Below are 24564 nucleotides of genomic sequence, written 5' to 3' on the forward strand. Positions count from 1 at the left end.
GTGTGACGGGGATTCAAACCCGCGACCCACAGATTGCTAGTAGATCGCCCTAACCACCTAGCCAACTTTGGTAGGTCAGAGTGAAATTTGGGCCATCCCATCCCTAGTGCCAGCATTGGAAGTTTTTGTTGTAATCACAACATAATTGTTCCTTTAACTCTCTTTTACCCGAAGCTGGTCAAATAACCATAGCATCAATAGGGAAGACTACATTAATAATTCTAAAACTTTATGAGTGAAACTACAGAAGCTTATAAAACGTATGTAAGCTACGCTGTATATGCCATATCCAATGACAATGGGGCCTTTCCTTCAATACCAGGACTCATCTTGCCAGCTGAAATACAACAGACACAGTATTAGTTGAGATGGCATTTATATTAAAAATTTGCACGTATAACAGCTGTTACGATGTGAACTGTATTAAATTGGTGAAGTGTTATTTTTTATCCATTTTATACGAATCATTTACAAATGAGAATTAATAACACAATATTAATTTTAAAACCAAGTATTTATTTTTACTTGAATTAACTTTACTCGTCATTCAGAACTCTGCTTGTGTTGTTACTGTTTTTAGAAGCAATGTTTTCGACACTTACTGGGCTCTGTGGACATAGGCCACAAACATTTATTTACAAAGCAAGTATCACATGGTTGAACAGACAAGATACAGACAATGTCATCATTATATATACATTGTGGACATTCAGTAATGTTCAAGTGACAGAGAAAAAATCAAGAAAAACTATTGACTAACAGTTTCAACAGAAAATTTGACTTAGTTTGTTAGTCATGCATATCACATCTGAAACTTCCCATTATGTTTTAGACAGTTTTTAAAAAAAGTCGTAGTTGTCACCCATAAGTTGTGCAGTTAGTAAATTTTAACAAGCTCGTCATTTACAGTTTTTCAATTATATAATTTATTGATGAATTTTAGTTTGAACTGAATTATACAATAATGTAATTAGACCCGTCATGATAAACAATTAGTTTTTAAGTTAAACCTCAAGCTGTTTTCTTTCAAAATCGCATTTCACCCGATTTGTTTTTTACATCACCACATTATAATCGAACATCTTTTATCATACCTTCACAAGCTGTTTTACTTTCTTCTTTTTTTTTACAATTAGTATTGGATGGAAGAACAAGTATTACTCTTAAGAGAATTTAAGTTTCAGTGGTTGTACATATAGTGAATAACGAACAAGCCAGTAAATAATATTAAATGTTACATGAACACTAGACTACATTTATTGAGAATAACTGACAGCGATTACAAATGTGATGATAGGCAGCATCTCACCATAGGAAAGAGGTTCTGTTAGGAGTGGTATTACAAAAAAAAAAGTATCTTTTAACAGAGCATGCGCTGTATACATTCTTTGTTTCGGCCACAAGCTACTTTATTTACCATACGAAGCTTTCGATATTGTACATCGAAAGAATAAATAGAATTTTCCTCTGTGTCCACCAGATGCAAAATAAAACACGTATATGCTTAATACCATACCTAATTTGTATACTTTGCTTCACTGTTATGTACAACTTTATTGCAAAGTACCTAAGCTACGAACGAGCTGTATCACATTCGTATGGAAAAGCAGCTTTATAGAGGAAGTATCTGGATTTTAGCAGCCAACTAACATCAGACCTAATCAGTGTTTATGTGGTATTTATTTTTTTGTCCTATTCTAAACTTTTCCTCTTCAAATAACATAACATGCTGAGACCATAAGCCAATTTTAACCCGAATCTTACTTTCAAATATCACATCTCTATTGTATAATATTGCAGTAAATTAACAATGTATCCTGTTCACATCACTAAGCCTAATGCATAGGACTTTATAGAAAGCATTAACGTAACTTGCCACACTGTAGAATACAAGAAATATGAATACATACAAGCTTCTATTCTAAACAGTGGATTCTATTAAAATATCATGAATAATTTTTTTATCAAATGAAATAATCATTCTATTAACGTGTTTCAAAAACTTAAAAATAATAGCAGACTCTTGAATTTTTCCACAAAAATTATAAGTTAGCCAAAATAATATAAACGTCTGACGTGAACACTTTGAAACCATTCAGTTTTATCTTTTTTTAAACTTTTTCTCTGACTGAAACGTTCTTTTACCAAATCTCCTGAATCTCGGTTACAACTACGTTGTTTCAAATAAATGACATGAAATGTTTTCTCACATTAATAGTTTAATTAAAATGAAAGGGTTTACTTATGTTCAAAATAAAAATACCAAGACACCCAAGTTTATGCTGGGTAATTATAATAAAAGAATATAAGACTTCTAGATTCTGCCTTGCTATTTCCAGTGTTACGTGTATTAGTTAGGTTCTGAAGCCGTCAGTTTTCAGTGATGAGCATTTAAAGAATAGAATGACTATTGATAGAAGATATAATAAATTCTTTTCTCAGATATATTTACTACTAGTCTAAAGAACAGTGATTTGTTTTTAATGAGATTATATATCTAAACAACACATGGTTACTGGGAAGACAATATCTACCTGAATAATTGGGATTCACTACCTAGTTTAAGAATGCTACAGCTTGATTTAAGGTTTGTTTTTTTTGTAAGAAAGGTAATAAACAACTTAAGATAAATGTTTTTTTAGTGTTACCTTTAATTTTAATACTTTTTAATCATCAGTTTTGTAACCTGTGACATGACACTCAAAGACCCTTGTAAAAAGGCTTAAGTGGAAATGCTGAGTGAAATAAAAGAACATTTCTTTGAAGCTATCATCATTCTTTAACATAGTTTCCATCGTCCAGTCAGCACTGAAACTTTAGAAACTAATAATAAGATTAATATAATTTTTATCACGTTTTACACCACATGATAGTGACGTTTTATGGCTTCCATGTGGTATGGTAAATTGGAAAGCTTGTTCTGATGAAGTTATTTGAATTGGGTGATCTAAGGCTTACAGTTTAATTGTATGAACTTCGTCTGTAGGTTTCATATAAAAGTTTTGAACTTATTGTCAGTTTCCAAGAAAAATAACTTTGCCAGTTTCTTTTAATGTTTTACTGTGATGTCCATTTTTTAATATATAATAAGCTATACTCACTGGAACAAGAAATAGTTAATTGAGTTTTATTCACATTTGTCGAGGCGGACGTGGAAAATAAATCATGCTTGATTGTAAATCACGCTCACAAATAATAATACATTGTCCTAAAAGCTCTAGAGTTTCATAATTTGAAAAGTACAAACACTCAAAACATTTTGAAGCATGCTGTATGTTTTTGGAGGGAGAAAATGCTTACTCAGCTTATTTCTGAGTTACTGATGTACGAAGAAATGCCAGTAAAGGTAAGATAAGAAAAGAAGAAAGACTAAATAAATGTGTAAAGTTATTTCTTCTTCTGTTACGTACATTTCAAGCTCAAGCAAATACACTGGTTCAAAAGGCAGATACAATATATGTAAGAGCCTTAACAACAATATCACATTGACGAACTAGTGATGCAGATATGATGATTTTTTAGATGTATTTTTCTTTATCTTTTCTCATATACACAAAGCAATTCAAATGCTCAGAAAACCAGTTTTTGATATGGACCATTAGACACAGGATAAAAAAGCATTTAATACATGAACATTAACTGGTTAACTGAAGTTTTTATAAAACATTTTGCTGTACAATTTGGTGCAAGTTCAAAGGCACATACATAAAAAATCAATAAAAAAGGTATCTCAGAACTTTCAATAATGAACAAATAATATCTTTCAGATTTGTCAGTTAGATATTTTACAGAAACAAGCTAAAAATCCAAATAAATACATAGAATTAACTAAGTTCTTTGTATAATTTTCAACACAATGACTAGAGCTCAACATATCTGCCTCTATAGATGAAGGCATATTCTTGTAATGGCATTAGTAATCTTAAGGTCAGAAACATGTTATCATGTACATTGCTAGTTGGTCAGGTCTTCCATAAAGGTTTAAGAAGAGATTTCACTGATGAAAAAATGTTTCTTTTCCCATGTTTGGAATAGGTAATACCTTGTGTTTTTGATTTTTTGGTCTTTCCACAAGCATCAGATGATTCTTTGTTTCGATTTTTTCTACGAAACCTTGGTCCTGACTTAAAGTTGAAGAAGGTAGGTCGCTCGTTACCAGAGCTGTGTAACTCTCTCTGATGAGTAACGGCTTCTGCCTGTAGGATGAGATGGTCGTTCTGGGCCTCGATCATAGGCTTCATGATCAGAGATGTATCTCCCTCTTTCTGATGGAGGAATATGGTCCTTTCCAGAACCTGTGCTATGGTAGGCTGAACTACTTGTGCCTCTGGGATATTGTGAGGGTGGTTCTTGAGGTGCTGTAAAATGATATATTATGCTACTTAGGTGTTAAGTTTTATTTACAGTAACAATATCTTAGGAATTAGCTTTGTCTTAAGATAAATTATAAATGTATGGTTTATCTTAGAATGCATGATGCAATAAATGATTAAAGCACGTTGAAATGGTACGTTAGGTATCTAAACGGAGACAAATGCTGATTGGCTGTATGTCACTTAAAGGTTATCCTTCTCTTAAGAGACAGTATCAGTACACAAGTCCTTGAGTAAAAACAAAATAATTGCTGTTACCATGGGAGTGGGAAGGATGGAGCAAGAAGCAAACCAAGCTCCAGATTTCTCAGAACTGTAGCCAGGATGAGACAGATCAGGTTCGTCGGCTACTGGGGCTAGCAAGCAGGGAAGAATTATAACTACTAGAAACATAAAGTGCTCAACTGAAATAACCTGAATAATGTAAAAGTAAATAAAACTTAGTACATTCAACAAACCGCATGCTCATTAGGAGAAAGAAGAAAAATTGTGCATTTTTTTTTAGTGGTTATTTATGCTTGTACCATGCATCTAACTAATTACTGAACAGAATAAACAACAGTTCCGTGCATTCTTCTACTGTAATTTAAGATAAGTTTTAACTCACATAAATGGTATACACTATGTTAAAAAAAAAAAACTTATACTAAATGTTTTCCCCTGACCTTTGGGTTGACTCACATTCCCCACACCAGGGGGACCAAGCTGTCCTCTGGTAGCAGATCGGTTATCTTTATAATCAGGGGGGGCTTCAGTTAAGAAGTTTGAAGGCACAAGTCCACGAATGCCATTGATCTCACCCATATAAAAGCCATCTTCATCCATGTCACCATATACATAGATGATGTCTCCAGTATTAAATGTTAGCTCCATCTAGAGGCAGAATACAAATTTACAAAATGCTAGCTGCTATTAGCCAAAATGTTATTTTCCATTAAACAAATTTAGTCACTGATAAGAAAAATAAGCAGAAAACTGCAGTAAACCTGTAAGCATATAAATGATACTTAATGACCTACCTTAAGTCAATATAAATGATACTTAATGACCTACCTTAAGTCAATATAAACCATTTAAAGCTAAAGAAATATGTGTAATTTTAAACTGTATCAAGTTATAAAGTACAGACACAGTTTTAGCAGACGTTTTCACAAACATCTAAAAAGTGCTTCAATCAAAAGTTATACAGATTCTACTAACTTGAAGCTCTCAAAGTGAAACTGAATAAAATGTATAATCTTGAGATATGAGGCTGAAGCTTAACATCGTTCATTAGGCAATATCCTACAGGTAGACAGACAACCAGATATTAGGAATTGATTCTAGGGTACACAGAGTTTGAAAGGTTATGACACAAACCAGTACATGTGATAATCTGACTAAAAGAGTAAATAATGAGGTACATACCTCAGCATCTACATTGGGGGACAACTCCTGGGGGTCATAGTCATATAGTGCAACCATCTTGCGCAATTGCACACCACCCACAGTGTCAATGTCTCTATCCACTTATATGAATATAAGAAAAATGTTAAAATTGAAAGGACTATTATAAATATTATTCACATTAAAAGTTTTAAAAAATACAGACCAACTGTAATTTAAGTTGGCATAAAAATAACAATTTGAAACTTAAACAATAGATATGAATACATCAGTCATAGGTTTTGATTAATAATTAATTTGTGATTTAACAGTAGATCTAGGGTTATATTTGTAAAAACAAAAATATTTAGGTACACGTTTTTTCCTCACCTTAATAAAGATAAAATACTTAAAACAAATGATACGTGTATGTTTTTTTAAGTAAATTAATAACTGGTTAGTTGTTATTAGGCACAAAGATATACAATGGGCTATCTGTGCTCTGCCCACCGTGGATATAAAAATTAGAATTTTAGTGTCATAAGCCTGGAGGGTAAATTACTAACTTAACTTAAAAATACTGCTACACATGATTTTACAGTTACGAGACAAATGTTGACAAGATATTTTACCCTGTACTTGAAAGTTTCTCTTCATTCTGAGAAGATAAAAAAAGGAACTACAGATCTATGTTAGTGAGTTATTAAAAACAGTTATGGTAAAATATATATGCCTGCTTTTTGTTTTTAGATGTAAGTATAAATATATTTCAATGTCTCCAGAGTATTTTCTATTTAATATATTGATAGAAATGACTACAAAATATGTGTACTTACCCGCTCATCATTTTTCACAAATCAAACCACTACTAATTACCTGGAGAAGGGTGTGACCTGGGAGACATGTTTTCATTTGCAAGCTGTTGAGCAATTTCTTCATCATCCAATTGAACCTCTGACACCATGTTACACGGAACAAACCCAACTCTCCCATTTATTTCTCCTCTGTAAAACCCATCTGGGTCTTTCTCTCCATAGATCTAGATGTACAAAACAGTAGAGTTAAATTGTCATCTGATACATAATTTTGTATTTACTTAGAACTTGTAACTAAAAAAAATAAACAAACATCAGTTTACTTAAAACTGTTTTCAGTACCTAGAAGTCACCAAAAAAGAACAAACAAACATCAGTTGCACAAATGTAATATAAACATTTGTATTTGATGCTACATAATGTTTGTTTGTTTGTAATTAAGCACAAAGCTACACAATGGGCTATCTGTGCTCTGCCCACCACGGGTATCGAAAGCCGGATTCTGGCGTTGTAAGTCCGCAGACATACTGCTGTGCTACTGGGGGGCGCTACATAATGCTTAACCATTGCCCTTCACCTTTTGATTTACCTTTTAGATCATGGATGTTTGATACTTAAACCACAAGCCTTGTACCTTAGAAAGTTCAAAGTGGACCTAAGCACTATATGTATCACCTTGAAAAAATTCTTTTATGATATTTTTTTACCTCTTTATGCACTGTCCTAATGATATCTACATAGAAGGATTAAATCCATTACTCTACTTAATCAGACTTGAAAAAAGGATTTATATTGGAACCAACCTTGGACGTGTATTGGAACCAACCTTGGACGTGTATTGGAACCAACCTTGGACACGTATTGGAACCAACCTTGGACACGTATTGGAACCAACCTTGGACATGTATTGGAACCAACCTTGGACGTGTATTGGAACCAATCTCATTTTAAAAAAGGGGGATGAATGGTCAATAAAAAAGGCTATAAAAAGGTCAAATTCTTTTATTATAGATCTTCACAATAACTAATCTTTTCAATATATTAAGAATAAATAATGAAGCCAAATCTATCATTTGATTTACCACTTGCTACTGTGTTCTTCTAGTTTTGGGGAATTCCACTCCTCGTCAGTAACTGTGGACAAGAGCAAATAAAAAAACTAACAAGAAGACTAGGCTTCTTATGGTGGTGGATTATATAAATTATATGTATTATATAATGATTTTAACACTTGTTACTTTTGGAAAGATTCTTCAAGCAGACTTATCTCCAATTATCTTTTATAATTTTTCTGAATTCTTGACAGAAATGAGGTTCATATATAGAGGGTTGGCTACATTACATTGAAACTCTTTTGGAAATTTTCCACATCAGTACAGTTGATTTCATCATGTCAAGTCAGAGGCGGAACTAGCATGGGGCAGATGGGATAATGCCCCAGGGCCCATGATTCCTGGGGGCCTGATCTGGTCTTATCTTCTGAAAATAGGGGCCTCGATAAGTTCTTTGCCCCGGGGCTCCTGAACTGCTTGTTCCTCCACTGTGTCAAGTCATGCTCTATCTGACATTGTGCACCTTGACAATAGCCTGGCAGTATAGTTTCCACTGCAAAGGGATTCATTGTAAGGCTATCGTATCAAAACACACTATTCCTTCATGCAGGGTTTATACATATATATTTCATCTAGTGAATGAGGACAATAGTTTGCCAGCACTCATTTCAAAAGTCTAATTGCACAGAAATCCACACGTGCTGTGTCTGGTGACTTGTGCATTGTCTTCATAAGGAATAGCACGAATACCCCTTTCATTCTCCAGCTGCTTGAGGAATGCAACAGTTAAACAGAAAGTATGGTTTGGAAGCCTTTTATGTTGATGAACCCTGCCTTGTTTCCATACAAAGCCAGTATTTCTGTGCTGTGTAAAGAGCCCAGAACATTGTTATGATAGAAAGCAGAGTTTACCTTGATCTTTGTATCCACTCTCTTGATCCCTAACTTGCCTCTGGTGCAGTACCCAGTGATGATCATGAATCCCCTTGAAAAATTTCACAACATGGCATGTAACAATTTTTTCAATGACTGACTGGTAGAAAATGGCATAAAACATGTTATAATTATCATGATAAACATATGCTTTGAGTGTCAACACATATTGCCATTTTCCCCAGCTAGGTACTTTTCTTATGTCATGGAAACAACTTGTGTACATGACTTGTGTCTTATTTCCAATTGAAGATCCTTCCCAAGTATAATGCTTACTGATATCTAGGGCATGCATACAGCTTTTGCCACTGTGTTTATGTATCCTCACTTGTTACTAAATACAGTACATTATTTACCAGGATTAAGGTATGACTTTTTGTAGGTGTCTTTCTAGATGGTCCTGTTGTCCCAAATTGATTCATATTCTATTGTTATCCAATGCCATTAAGGACAAGGGATATCCTTGTATTAAAAATGTTAAATCCCTGATCTGAATGATCTTCAAGACTCTGAGTATGAATCTTTTGTGTTGGAAATGGCTGTTACATACCCTTCCCAAAAGTGATCAATTTTTGGTAGCATTCACTACCTATAAAACGCCAACCAAATTAAAAATGTAGTTCTGATATATTCTGTTCCACTGAAACTTTATATCAGCTGTGGTTATCATGCAAGCTGTTGATTTGCATATTTAAAATCATTATAACATACTCAACCCTCAGTATAGGGTCATTACTGACAATAATTCATAAACCTAATATAACATACTCAACCCTCAGTATAGGATCATTACTGACAATAATCAACAAACCAATAAAGCAATTTTTCACAAATAGTTACATTTTTAAGTATAAAAAAAAATTATTTTTCTTAGAACAATTTAGGAATTTCAGTATATGATGCTCTTCAGTTTCTATATAAGTCTCTTCTGTTCCTAAACCGTTCTTTTGCAAAATGTTTTGTCTAAAAGTTACTGGTAACTGTAAAGATGCCCACTACTAATGGGCACCGACTTCTTTCAGTACAAATCTGTAGTTGTAAATTTCCTTGAAAAACAATAATGCTTTAGCATAGTAAGTCTGAGCAGCTGTAAACATTTCAGTGTTTTGAGCCTAGAGTGATTCAAGCAGAACAGCTTACTTTTATCAACTGTCCTTCCTGGAATGGGAGTTCTTCACCAGCATCAGGGTTAGGAGACATTGTGTGAGGGTTATAGTCAAACAGTGCCACGAACCATCTGACACGGTTGTCTGGATGGTTAACATCCACAAGGGGCTGACCTCTATAATCAACACTTCCACGGTAGCTGTGTACAGGGTAGTTGTCATCTCTACGGTGTGACACAGGAGGCATGTCACGGTAGTGGTAATAGTCCTCTTCTCTTGAGAAGTGGCGAACTCTGGGAGGAGTAGGAGAAACTGGACGAGGCCCACTCCTGTCTACACTATAAACTTGTGGTCCTCCCCTAGACTTCGACAGCTCAGGAGGATAGCCTTTTGGCTGAACTCTGTGTACCCTTCTTATTGCATCATACTCTTCCTCTGAGAAGTTCTCTACAGAATTGCAACCTTCACTAGCACTGTCCTTAGTGATTTCTACAGAAAAAAAAGATATTTTGGCAAGACAATTATGATGGGAATCTTATTAATTACATTTCATTTTTATAATAGCTATAAAATACTTAGAGTTTTTGATTTGGAAAGGGTACATGACCGGTCTTCATCTGAACGAAATATAAATGCATGTTAAAAGTACAATCTACATACTAAAGATGAATAAAAATCAAAATTACGAATTTCCCTAATTCTTTGAATACTCAAGCAGCTTTTCTTTATTTATCTGAATTCAGTTTTAAACTCATAAGTGCAAGAATAAATAAATAATTGGACAGTTTATTAACTTCTCACATTCTCAGTGTTTACCCATGAAAATATGCAGAAAACTACATTAGAGCATTTCAAAATATTTCCCATAATTCCTCGAATAAACAATATTTGCACCTGTTCCTTTTTCCTATTAAAAAGATATATTTCTGCAAGAAACAAGTAATACACCCAGCAAAATGTGAAGGATAAACTAATAGTTAAGGCAGTCAACAGTCATAACTGTTCAAAATTATGTTAATAATGTAGCCTTAAGTCTACAAAGTGTATATATATATATCATTAGCGAAATGACTATAATCCATATAATAATAGATTTAAGGGGGAGAATATCATTCTTATCTTAAATTTTAAACCTTTTAAGAGGCACCTGATCACTGACTAGAGAAGAATGTAAAATATGAGAAATTTTACACGTAGTAAATATGTTTGCTGATTCAAAATTAATTAAAAAGGGGGGCACATCACTGCTAAAGGAAAATATTGTTCATTTGAGGCATTATGGGGAATTTCTTGAAATGTTCCAATGCATTTGACAAGTTCTTCCTGGAGGTTCTGTTATGGTGGTAATTATTGGGTACTAGTAAATCGAAAGTACTGGTAAAGTTCTTAATACTGTTCAATTACTTTATTAGGCTTCTGCCCAAATCTTTAACCTACAATAAAGTTTTAGTGACACATTCTCTCTAACTAGTTACTACGTTTAAGTAATAAAAATTCATATAATGCTTGAAAATGTGAATTTTCTGGCAAAATAATAACTTAACTGTTAAAAGAATTAACAATAACAGTTCTGTAAATAATGATTTACCATAAATGTGTTTAACCATACTCTTATGATGGCATTCCTTCATTAATTCAAAATTTGCTTTTCAGAAGTATCACCAAGATTTAATTAAATTTCTTTTTCCATTGATTAAACTAATTAAAAATAAAAAGTAACCACATAAAACAAAAATATAAGAACTTTCCTCTCAAATCACAGTGGTTCGATGAAGTAATGAGCATAAATAACAATTCAAAATCATATACATCAAAATCGTCTGCGTTAAGCAGGTTAATCCTGAAAATTCTGTTACATTTACACTGTAAAATACAGGTAAGAATTGGTGAACAGACAATACTGACAATGTTTTGTTCTCTTACCGATACCTACCAATGGAGGGAATAGGCATGTGAATCTGAGATGGATAAATCTCTTTATCGCTGAGATTTTCATCGGGTTCAATAATTAGTTGGCCAGCAGAATTACGTCGCTCTTGGATTAAGTGATTCACCCTCCTGTCGTGTGGTCGGCTAATGTACTTATGACCACTAGGCGGAGAGTGAAATGTTTGCTGGTGGTCACGGTCATCGTTTGCCAGGTGGCGTGGACCGCCCTGATCTCTACTACCTCTTGTTTGATCCCTTGCAGCATCCTCATTCCTCGAGTCTCTTATTCTGTCCCTTCTGTGTGGGTGCTAAGAAAAAATATGTTCATTATTTAAAAATAAAATACCGTACTTCGGGGAGGGTTGTGAAAGTATCTCTGGCAATAATCATTAAAAACTAAGTTTTTATATACTTAAGCTATATGTAAGTTAAACAATAAAAATGTATCACAAGCAAGGCTCTAGAAGAAGAGGGCACTGAAATAAAATCATTTAATTAAAAATTTAAGAATGGATTAACCAAGTCTCTAGAAAATGTCTCAGCATTTGGTTTGATTTTTTAAAAAAATATGTAATTTCCTATCAAGTTTCATAAAATATGGCCTATAACACAGTCATTAATTACACAAGATACAAGTCTAGATATTACATAATTCTTTCATATTTTGGCCCCTCTCTAAACAAACATTTTGCATGTACTTAAATCATTTGTTCAATGCATCTAAGAATGTTGGAGCTGATTATCTGATTTGGCTTGTTAACTTATTGCTATATCAGAATTAATTCATCTTTTTTTAGAATTACCTGGGCAAAAACTAGTTGATCAGCCTCACAGAAATTGTGTGCATAAGTACCAATTAAAACAAAATTCTTATTAAGTGTTGTTGGGGTCTACAAATCAGCAAGTCACACGACAATCACCACTGATATAAAGTTGCAGTGGAACAGAACGTATTAGAACTACATTTTGACATTGTTTGGTGTTTTGTAGGTAGAGTGATGCCACAAAATACTGATCACTTTTGGGAAGGTATGTAGCAGCCATATCCAACACAAAAGATTCATACATGCAGAGCATAAAGTTGTGTTTAGATCATGAATTTAGAGTTTTGATATGTGGGATATCTCTTGTACTTAACAGCATTGGAAAACAAAGAAATATGGATCAACTTGGGGCACCAGGACCAACAAGAAAGAGGTTTGCAAAAAATGATACCCCATATGTGGTAAGCAAAGTGTGACATCTTGTAAAAGATTAGAATTAATTAATACAGAAGCAAAAGCTATCCAAGTGCTCCAGGCAACATATCATGAAGGACCTTTGTCTGGAAAAGTGATACAAGTCACATGTACACAAATTGTTTCCAATAAATACCAGTTCAACCATCACATACCGCAATCAACTGTAGAATAAAAGGGGTTCTCTTGCTAATCCATACAAAGACATACCAGTAAAGTTGTTGGATGCAGCACCAATGAATTTCTGTGCTATTGGACTGTTGAAACAAGTTTTGGGAAAATGTTTTTCTCATACACTACATGGATTATGTAAAGCTGCATGAAGTTGAACATGTTTTGAACACAACAGTCTTGTGACAGAACCTTTTGCACTGGAAACTACACTGCAGGACTAAAGTCAAAGTGCAGAATCATCAGATAGAACATTAATGGATGTGACAATATGAACTGTAATTATATAAAATTAAGACTGGAAATTTGGTTTAATATAACATATTCAACCTTTGTAGTACAAAGAAAACGAGTATCTGACCTATTATTCAAGAAGTGAAGGGAAAAGAAAAGAAAGAGGAAGGAATTCTAGCTATGAGGATTCCAAACATCTTAACCTGGCATGGTCAGCTTGTGCCTGACTATGACAACCTTAGAATTTCTCACTATTGAAGGACAAATATGGTCACTACTTTGCATTTCCAAAGAATCAACTCCCCTTACAAGAATAAGAGAAATGGTGTCTTGCCTACAAATAAATTATAACATCATACAGTTATTTTATGATGTACACATTATTTATTACCTGGCTGAAAAAGTAAATATTTATACAATTTCTAACTGAAAAAATATCTTATATCACCTTCATTTAAACTATATAAAATATATTTACAGTGGTACGGCTAATGTAGTTGATAACGTTACAACAATCTTTGTGTATACCATTGTTTATATATGTAAGGTAAACTTCTAATGTAGTTGATAATATTACAACAATCTTTGTGTATACCATTGTTTATATATGTAAGGTAAACTTCTAATGTAGTTGATAACATTACAACAATCTTTGTGTATACCATTGTTTATATATGTAAGGTAAACTTCTAATGTAGTTGATAACATTACAACAATCTTTGTGTATACCATTGTTTACTCACCTATCTTTCTTCTATAATGTCAGGAAGTTCTGAGTGGCTGTTTACTCACCTCTCTTTCAGGTAGAAGGTGGGCCTGAAAGAGAGGTGAGTAAACAGCCACTCAGAACTTCCTGACATTATAGAAGAAAGAGAGGTGAGTAAACAGCCACTCAGAACTTTCTGACATTATAGAAGAAAGAGAAGGTGAGTAAACAGCCACTCAGAACTTTCTGACATTATAGAAGAAAGAGAAGGTGGCCTTTCTTCTATAATGTCAGAAAGTTCTGAGTGGCTGTTTACTCACCTCTCTTTCAGGCCCACCTTCTCTTTCTTCTATAATGTCAGAAAGTTCTGAGTGGCTGTTTACTCACCTCCCTTTCAGGCCCACCTTCTCTTTCTTCTATAATGTCAGAAAGTTCAGAGTGTCTGTTTACTCACCTCTCTTTCAGGCCAACCCTCTCTTTCTTCTATAATGTCAGAAAGTTCTGAGTGGCTGTATACTCACCTCTCTTTCTTCTATAATGTCAGAAAGTTCTGAGTGGCTGTTTACTCACCTCTCTTTCTTCTATAATGTCAGGAAATTCTGAGTGGCTGTTTACTCACCTCTCTTTCAGGTCCACCTTCTCTTTCTTCTATTATGTCAGAAAGTTCTGAGTGGCTGTTTACTCACCTCTCTTTCAGGTCCACCTTCTCTTTCTTCTATTATGTCAGAAAGTTCTGAGTGGCTGTTTACTCACCTCTCTTTCAGGTCCACCTTCTCTTTCTTCTATTATGTCAGAAAGTTCAGAGTGGCTAGTATCTTCCTCTGCTCTATCCTAAATAAAATGCAAAAAGCCACAAAAAGTATAACACCACTCCTGATCAATAAGTATTAATGATAACAATAAATCATAAGTATATGCCAATAAAATGTCTACTACACTAGTATGTGTAATAAAAATGTTTATCATCTGTACAGTATAGATATCAAACAAATGGACAACAAACAAAATATGTGTTTGACTTTTTCAACATAGTGTGCTGTTGAGTAAGTTCTCCTACTTCATCTCAGTTTAGAGAAAATTCAGGCACATTACTGAATGAACTATGTTTAAAGCGTTTTTCTACTCTTGCATATTGCAGAATGTATTTTAGTAGCTTGAAAAAGTGCAATTTCTTAACTTACCAACATTTCAGTGACTACACGATTTACGGGTATGAAGGTTAACGGTACCAATTTGATGCATTTGAGCAGCTTTTCTACATGATAATATCTGATATTGTAATGTTCAAAACAACTGACTATTATAAATAGCATCACTACTACGTCTGTCATATCCCAGCTGGTCGGAAGAGTCCTAGTATTGGGTGGAAGGCCTTGTCAGCACTGGATATAGCAGACGTGGTTGAAATTTAATAATTTTACACTCTTCTTTGCTTTCATTCAGAAGTTCTTATTTAACACCTGCCACATGAGCCAGCCCAGCACCTTTTAGTACAGAGCCTAGGATGGTCAATGAGAGTGTGGGTCATTCTGGAAACTAGTAATTTATGGTTATGTCAATAGATTTCATCAATCAATGAGGCTCTGCAAAACTTCTAAAATGAATAAAAAAACTAAATATTAATGAAAATATGACATGATGAAAGTTATACGGATTATACTATGGTGGTACCATACAGGGCATTATACCATCCTTCTTATATTTACTCTTCAATGCAGAAATGGCATTTCTAATGTGAGAATTGCTAGGGAAATAATTTTATAATGCATCTGATTCAACTTCAACACTGTATCTTTGGACTTTACTGTGTCATTAGTTTCACACAATATTGAAACTAATTATTTCTTGTATACTATTTCAATTCCCCCTTTTGAAGATAACAATACTATCATGCCTATTGTTTCATGTTTCACTGTCAATGCAGTATTTAATTGAGGAGTGTCCGATTCAGCTGGTATGTCAGATTGATTAGGATATTTTTGAATAAGTTATTCCCTCATGTGACCTGGTCCCACAGTTTAGCTTAATTGTTACACTTAAACCATCACATTCACATCCATATCTAGAACATTTCAAGCATGTTTCATTGCTACATAGTTTTACTTTACATTTACAAGTTAACTTCTCCAGGCGGGCTCTCATGGTCACAGATCAGGTAACGGGTCTGATCCAGCAAACCAGAACCTCAAAAATAGTGCCGAACATCTTCTTTTTGTCTAATCAAAACAACCAAAACCTTTCCAGAATGACCCATTTTATTGGATGCAATTCAAGATGTTGAGCTGGCTCATATAGCAGGTGTTAATGAAAATACTTTGTTGATTTTTAACCTTGACTATTCTTATAAATATTACTGTAATAAAAAATAATTAAATATTTTAAAATCATATTATTAAGATAATGCTACCAGATTAATATAGCAACTAAGAAGCTAACCAGAGTTAAGTAATAAAGAAATAAGACTAACAAAAGTAGAATATTTAAAATAATAACCAAAATTCTTGTACTAAATGATCAATAGTAATACAATCACATATGCTTTATGAAATAAACATTTGAAAGTGATGAACTGTAGTCATTAATACTGATGGATGGAGCTGTACTACTACTAAAACAAGAAACTATCACATTAATTGATCATATAAAGTTTGAATAAGTCTAAATCGATAAACTTTCACGCAATCTATAAAATTTGAATAAGCCTAAATCGATAAACTTGCATACATACTTTAAAGTAAGAGAGTCTACACAAATTTATATTATATAAAAGGTTATAAAAAAACAATCTTGAATGCATATGATTTCTGGGTATAGGTTCTGAATCTGTGGGTGTCTTAATTGGAGCGTTAGCACTTATGGGGAAAAATCTATGGTTGCTCAGCACTTGGCAGGATTTTTCACAAAGCTCTGTTTGTGGAAAAATATCTAAGCAGTTTTTTTTATGTAAATTAAAGCCTAAAATAAAACTTTCATGATGAAAAGATTAGGAAAAAAAACGACCTTTATACTCGAGGTAATTATAAAAGAACTTTATATTTTAACCTATGTTTCACCTTTGCGGCTTCATCACGGTTACTACATAGTTGTATATACTAACCCTGATGGAGCTGAAATGGCAAAACGTCGGTTAAAATAACAAGTTCTTTTATAATTATTTAGAGTACAAAGGTCATTTTTTTCTAACCTTTCTATCAAAATGTGTAAATCCCTCCAATATGCACAACAAATTTTGAAAGACAACAAAAACCCTCATGAATCTTTTCATATTTGTAATCATAATGAAAAGCACTAACTAGAGTTTTACGCATGCATTCATAGTTTGATCAGCCCTCCCACCTACGATGTTAAGGGGACAGAAACATAAGAAAAGAGAGCACAAGATGTCAAGACATAGTACCTTTATTAGTAACAATGACACCTAATTAGCAGGTGCATACAGCTAAGCTAGCATCTTGTTAACTGTTTTAAACAAAAAATCAGTGACATGTACAATAAGTGTGACTTATTAAGAGAGACTTGTACATATAAAAAAATAGGTTTTTATTTAGCCTAGTTATGATATAAGTTGTCTGATAATCAAGAATACTGCTTTCCTTGTATAGCCATACAGCCTCCACTCCTCATGGTATTTACACATAAATATCCAGTAAGAGAAGCAACAGTCAGTGCCTATGCCTGTTGGAATGACTGAATAACCTTTCTGCAAGATCTACAATATAAATATATTGAGCAATTCCTCACAAAAGCATAAGCAAATGTAGGACACTATATTAACTATTCACTGAATATAAATAAAATTCTAAGAATAAGAATTTTTTTTATACTGTTGTAGTTTACTATGAAACTGTACTCATTTTATTCACTTTCTTATGAAAATATATTCCAAAACATGCTCAACATCTGGTTTAAAAATGTTGTTAAAATAATATGCTCTTTGTTTTCATCTACTATTTCTAATGATTTTGATGCAACTTATTCAAAAATATTTTATATAGCCACCTTTAAAATATAAATATCTGCCATATAATGAAACACAAAGTGACTACAACATTGTGTGGCCGTGGCACTGAGTACCACAGATATGAGTCAAATCAGCTCTCTTCTGGTGTAAATTTTATTTAGATAGCAAAATCGCAAAACTGGAAGGTTAATTAATCAAACATGAGTGTCAGATATAGCTGGAAGAGTGTCATGGCGATATATAAACAAAAACTACATGAAGAAACATAATATGTGTTATCAGAAATATGATACCAAACAATTGAAACTGTTAGTTGATTAATATAAACTCAGCTTTTTTTAACAAACATTGTATTTGTTCCAAGGAAATCCTGGAAAAAGACATGTAAATTAAAAAAAGAATTAAATCCAAATAATTTACAAAACTAACTCTCTTCAGGTCAATTTGCAATTGACTGAAGATTAATTACTTTACTTGCATTATTTTATCTATTTATTAAATTACTTGCATCTGGTAGAAAAAATGTGTACTAATTATCAAATAAATCACTTACATCTGAATATAATACAGCAATATTTGAAATATTACTAAGTGCATGATAAAAGACTGTACATCAAAACCAGACAGAAACAAGTGAAAAACAAAGCTAGAACACTTGACAGGTCGAGGCAGTGTTAAATGAAGGATAGTGCTTTTGGTAGTTTCAACCTCTTTCAGGAGTAAAAACTTAACATTTTGTGGTAAGTTTTAACTGGTCAGATGAACTAAGACACAAACCAAACATCATAGGCATATGAAAACATTAATAACTTTCACATATTCTCCTAGGAAACAAATAGCACATACTTAGAAGAAATGTAGGTTTATTCTACCGAGGCGACACGAAGATACATGACATGAGCATGTAATTCAGGTTGATAGTTATATAACAGCACAATTAACAAGACAGGAACAAAAGCTGACTCTGCATGCAACATTAGCATATCGGGTGAGGAACAGAAAGATAGTAACTGCCAAAATGTTCAAACCTGGTCACAGAGAAACACACAACAACCAGACTCTTCAGTGTCAAAATGGAAGCCAACAAGTTTTATGAGCCTGGATGAATCAAGCAAAAGTCTTTCTGATGAATATTATCTCACACAGCTCATTCCTTCGACTACATCACATATTGTAAAGCTAGTTATAATGCTAAACTTTCTGAAGAATCTAACACTATGGCTAAAGGTTATTAAAGGCTACTACATCACATATTGTAAAGTTAGTTATAATGCTAAACTTTCTGAAGAATCTAACACTATGGCTAAAGGTTATTAAAGGCTACTTCTAACTTGTAGTGAATGGTGTTTTTGACCCTTTACCGGGTTGTTCTCAGGAAAGTAAGTTAATTCTAAAATAATTTCTAACTCTACACTGTTTATGCTGCTTCCAATAAAAGAGAATAACAATATCTGTCAAAAACACTGTCAAATTCTATTAATTTTATTAACATCCTAATAAAACTAACTTAAATTATGCATATACAAATAACATATCACTTAATAAAAGAAGAGATAAAATGATTATTTATTAAAGAACATTTTATCCAATACGATACTTGAAGCCTAACTGAAAACTAATGGCATAGTTGAAGAGCTTGGACCTTAAATATAGTGTGTTTGTTTTTCCATTTAATTACTACAATGTCTAAATTAGAGCCAGTCGCAGTAAAAGATGAACATATGTCAGAGGTGAAAACAACGAAAGGCTTCCATTTTAACACAAAGATAAACAATACCAAACAAACACTGCATCCTGAGCTACCTGAGATAAATGGTCTGGTTCAAAAGCTCGAGACCTGCGTGCTACGTGGCTGAGCAGTTCTGTTAGCTCCGTGTCTGACTCTGAGTCAGAGTCGAGCTCATCGTGTGGTGCTCTTTTCTTGTAGGGGCACAGAGCAACAACATTCTATATGAACCATCAAAGAAGAAAGAGATGTGTGAAATAAAAACATGTATTTAATGTTAACTCATTTCATTCTAGGTTCCTTACATTCTTCCACAGTACCTTGTATAAATTATGATAATAGTTATGAGCTGTAAAACACATATAATATCACATTTAGTAACTAACAGAAGAAAATAAAATAAAATTCCTTATTTTTTTTCTCTGTCTCTCTCTCTCTCTCTGATATACCTACACACCTGTAACCACAAATACTATTCACTGTTTGAACAATCAATTAAGGCTACTACACTTGATTACATGAAACACTCATTATTAACAACTGTAAAATATTAATACCTGCTTACAATAACAGAATACAATTATTAATTAAATACTACAATTATAAGAGCAGTTCTTTATTTACTGTTAGGCCTGAAAATGCACAAATGGCAAAATAACTATTCAAAACTCTCCACATAAAACATAATATTCAGAATTATTTTTAAAAATTATGAATACATGTTCAATACATGATTTTAAACTCTAACTAGAGATGGCATGGATGCCCTCATTAAAGCAATACAAAAGCCATCTGGATTTTCTTCTCTACAGATCATCAGAAGCTAGATATGAAGTGCTACCTGGTATAGTCGCTCTATCTCTGGTGTAATGCCACTTTTCAGCTATCCAGAGCATCCCAAAAGTCTAAAACTGGCAAACAGCCAAAAATAAGATTTCTTATTTTCATTCATCATTATCTTTCTTCAACAGGCCTAGTGTCTACCAAGTTCTAGCAATAACTAACTTTATCATAATTTGATAGAGCAAAACAGCCTTAATGACCTTTGACTACCTATTTTATTATTACTCTATGCAAAATTTAAAAAACAGAAAAAAAATCATAATTCTAGTGTAAATGATGTTATTACCTCTTGAAGTTAACTTTCTTACAGAAATCTGGTGTTCCTTTAAAAAGCTTAAGTACAGGGTGAAACAGGAATAACCATCCAATAATAGATGAACATTAGATGACTGTAACATGCAGAATAGTCAATGCTTTGTACACTATACAATCGATGTCTTTGGGGATCCAACCTCCATATTATGTATGAAGTGAAGGAGTTAAAAAAAATTCAATACACATACAGGTCATCAGAAGCTAGATATGAAGAGCTACCTGGCATAGTTACTCTATCTCTGGTGTATATCCCGCTTTTCAACTATCCAGAGCATCCCAAAAGTTAAAACTGGCAAACAGCCAAAAATAAGAATTCTTATTTTCATTCATCATTATCTTTCTTCAACAGGCCTAGCACCTACCAAGTTCTAGAAGTAACTATAATTTTATCATCACTTGATAAAGCAGAACAGAAGATCTTTGAGTACCTATTTTATTACTATTCTGTGCAAAATTTATAAAGTTTTAGAATACACTTTATAACTAATAACCCACTTACACCATCTTAAAAAAAAGTAAACAAACAAGTAAAAGAAAAATTATGGCAAAATTAAAAAGCAATGTAGAGCTGGCTACTGAAAAAGTACCAAACAAAAAACAAAACACAAAAAACCAACCTTTGTCTAATAAAAGAATACTACTTTTATGACTGTTTTACAATAGAGTAACATTTTGCGATTGGAAATTCTGGTTCTGTTTGTTTTGCCAGTTAGAAAGCCAGTAATGTAGGAATTTTATTCTCCATATAAAGTTGAGACAGCTTAGTCTGTTTATGTGATCATTAGCCAATCAAGTTACACATCCACTTCCATCCCTATCTAGTTTTGTTCCTTTTTCAAATTCAGTAGCCAACTATACAAAGCGTTTTTATTTAGCAATATATTTTTTCCTTCTACTTGTAAACATATGCAAGTAAATAAAACATTCTCAGTCATAAGTAAAACCAGATTCCTAGACACATGCTAAAGATACGATTATCATCACAAGAATATATATATGTACACGAGAATGATATCTGTGGATAAAAAGTATATATATATAAATATATATATATATGTATATATATATACTGCATGAGCAGGATTTGGGACGAAAATGACTTGATTATTATGAATGTCATGTGTATACTACATCATACAGAAAAAAAAAGTGAGGGTGAGAAACTGTTAGATATACATGACTGTTTCCATTTTAGTATAGTGTGAGTGCTAAATTCAGTTATTTTTGGAAGTGATAGTTTATTGCAGGTTTGGTTATGTTACTGTTTTTTGAATCATATGTTGTGTAGTTCGATTGTTGTGAACTGGCAATTGTTGTATTATTGCATCATGTTACTAGAAACTTCTAAGTATTATTGTATCATAATATCTTGTAGTGCGTGAAACATTCTAGGCCTTTGTCAACTATAAATATGTATCCAAAAATGTAGTTTGAGTTAGTTAGATATAATAGATCGATCTAGACTACGTGATTGTGAGTTTTGCCATAAAGAGCATATACTGGCAACTTCCAAAGTGGAATTATCACAGATTGTATTGTAATAACAGAGTAGAGAAGAATAATTTGTCTTGTCAATTGTGTTCTAAAGTAACTGAACCCATTATTTTAAAGCAAGTGGACTCTGTGCTCTTTGTTTATTGTTGAGATTTACTGCCAAAAAAGTCAGAGACACCTACTGTAAAGAATCTGGCCCATATACATACATATAAAAACCTGACAGGGACAAATGCTCAAACCCCCATATTTCTGTATTTGTTTTAGTGTAATTAAAAAGCTTAATATGCCATTAGTATTCTGTTTTGAAAATGTAGAGCTATATATTCATGATATTAAAAATCATGGTTGAAGACTTTTGTGCAGAATTAATATGAGAGGTCACATTTAATTAAAACTCAGTTATAATTGTAATAGATGTTCCACACTCATGTATCTAAATGAACGTTATTCAAAGTGACCAAAACCTAAACAGACTTTCAAATATCTAAAACAGGCACATATTACCAAAAAAAGAACATAGTTCTACTATCATTATAATAATATCAAAGTAAGATAACATGAAAAATGCCCTTTGTACATCAAGTTTGTTTTTCATTCTCTTCTATCTGGTACTAATAATCTTTACTTCAGCACTATATCAACCAGTGCCACATATTTTTGACTTGATAACATGAACTTACATTACAATTAAATGCAAGGACCATCTTAATTTTTTCTTTTTCATGAAATTAAATGTAAAATCCCAATTATGGAAATTTATCAATTTTTTTTTCACCAAATGTATAATAAAATTAAAGATAAAATATAATTATACGTGCAAAATTCTTCCTAAACGAGTATGAAAACATAAGAAAATAAATCATTCAGTTAATTAGTAAACAGCAAAATATTTACCAATACAAACACACAAAAGATATAATCTTCATTCAATGTATTATTTCAGATAAGTAAACAGCAAAAATTCTATCAACATAGGCCATGAAAAGAAACAGCATTTACTCTACAGAGGTTAAAATGATTACGGAGCCTCACTATGTTGTTACAGTCTATGTCGCCACATCAGGTCATGTATCTTGACAACAGCTCTGCAGCATAGATACCATTTCAAAAGGTTTTTTTTAAGGCTTTCATGTCCAAACCACACCATTTCTCCCTGTATGCCTTCCATATTCCATCTAGTGTATAAGGATGACAGTTTTCTAGGGTCTGTTTAAAAAGTCTGATCACACAGAAATTCACAGGCACTACATCCAGTGACTTTACCAGTCTGCCTTTGTATAAGGAATAGCATAAATACCCGTTTTATTTTCCAGCTGCTTGAGGTATGTGGTAGCTATACAGGAGATATGACTGGAAGTCTTATCTTGGTGAACCTGTACCATGTTGGTTTAGTTTCCAGCTGAAGATCTTTCTTAATTATGTTAGGTAGTGTTGTCTGGGGTATGTGCACGGCTTTTGTCACTGACTTTTGTGTTTGTGGATTCTCACCTGTTACACTTTGCTTACTATGGCAGGGGTATGAACTGTTGTAAGTCTCTTTCCAGGTGGTTCTGGTACCCCAAGTTGACGCATATTCCTTTATTTTCAACACTGTTATATAAAAGGGATATCCACATCTTGAAAATTCTAAATCTCCAATCTGTACACATCACCATGTTCTGAGTGCATGAATATTTTGCATCAGAAAGGGCTGTTATATACCCTTTCCAAAAGCGATAAATTTTTGATGGAATCACACTAACTATGAAATGACAAACAATTAAAAAAATGTAGTTATGATACATTCTATTCCACCATGAATTTATAAGAGCTGTGGTTGTAATGTGATTTGCTGTTTAATTGCTCATCCCCCTGTTTTCATTCACAAAAGTAGTCAAATTTCTAATAATTCACAGACAGCCTTTAGGTTATATCTATCTATCTATCTATCTGTCTATATATATATATATATATATACAAACACATAAATTACATAAAATCCTTTTTGTCTTTCAAAACTTTTGAAATATGCACCCCCAGAGACATTTATTAATTGAAAACATTTTAGATTTTATTTAATTTAAATTCATAAACTTTAACCTACTAACAAACTTTATACTTTAAAAACAATTTACATTTTACCTTTAAACTTTGAAACCACGGATGTGTAATGTTTTAGGTTCTTCAAGGAGCATATTATCATGTGTATTTTTGTGTAATGTTTTAGGTTCTTCAAGGAGCATATTATCATGTATATTTTTGTGTAATGTTTTAGGTTCTTCAAGGAGCATATTATCATGTGTATTTTTGTGTAATGTTTT

The 24564-nt window shown here is 32.9% G+C and overlaps 1 protein-coding gene across 4 annotated transcripts in view; it reads right to left on the minus strand.

The window, feature by feature from the left end:
* Positions 1 to 602: 602 nt before the first annotated feature.
* The window catches only part of LOC106467454 (RIMS-binding protein 2-like), a 44674-nt gene continuing 20712 nt past the window's right edge, over positions 603 to 24564 (minus strand). For 2 of the 4 annotated variants that reach the window (XM_022395645.1, XM_022395646.1), the window contains 9 exons: positions 19687 to 19830; positions 14676 to 14753; positions 11578 to 11881; positions 9679 to 10133; positions 6615 to 6777; positions 5781 to 5881; positions 5039 to 5246; positions 4632 to 4729; positions 603 to 4358 (listed from right to left, as the gene is read on the minus strand). In XM_022395645.1, coding sequence (XP_022251353.1) covers positions 3963 to 4358; positions 4632 to 4729; positions 5039 to 5246; positions 5781 to 5881; positions 6615 to 6777; positions 9679 to 10133; positions 11578 to 11881; positions 14676 to 14753; positions 19687 to 19830 — 1947 coding nt within the window. In that variant the 3' untranslated portion in view covers positions 603 to 3962. The remainder of the gene's footprint in view (positions 4359 to 4631; positions 4730 to 5038; positions 5247 to 5780; positions 5882 to 6614; positions 6778 to 9678; positions 10134 to 11577; positions 11882 to 14675; positions 14754 to 19686; positions 19831 to 24564) is intronic. The other 2 variants (XM_022395647.1, XM_022395648.1) reach the window with 2 other exon arrangements.

This window comes from Limulus polyphemus, unplaced genomic scaffold (genome assembly GCF_000517525.1).
Source record: "Limulus polyphemus unplaced genomic scaffold, Limulus_polyphemus-2.1.2 Scaffold2619, whole genome shotgun sequence".
Taxonomy (NCBI): domain Eukaryota; kingdom Metazoa; phylum Arthropoda; class Merostomata; order Xiphosura; family Limulidae; genus Limulus; species Limulus polyphemus.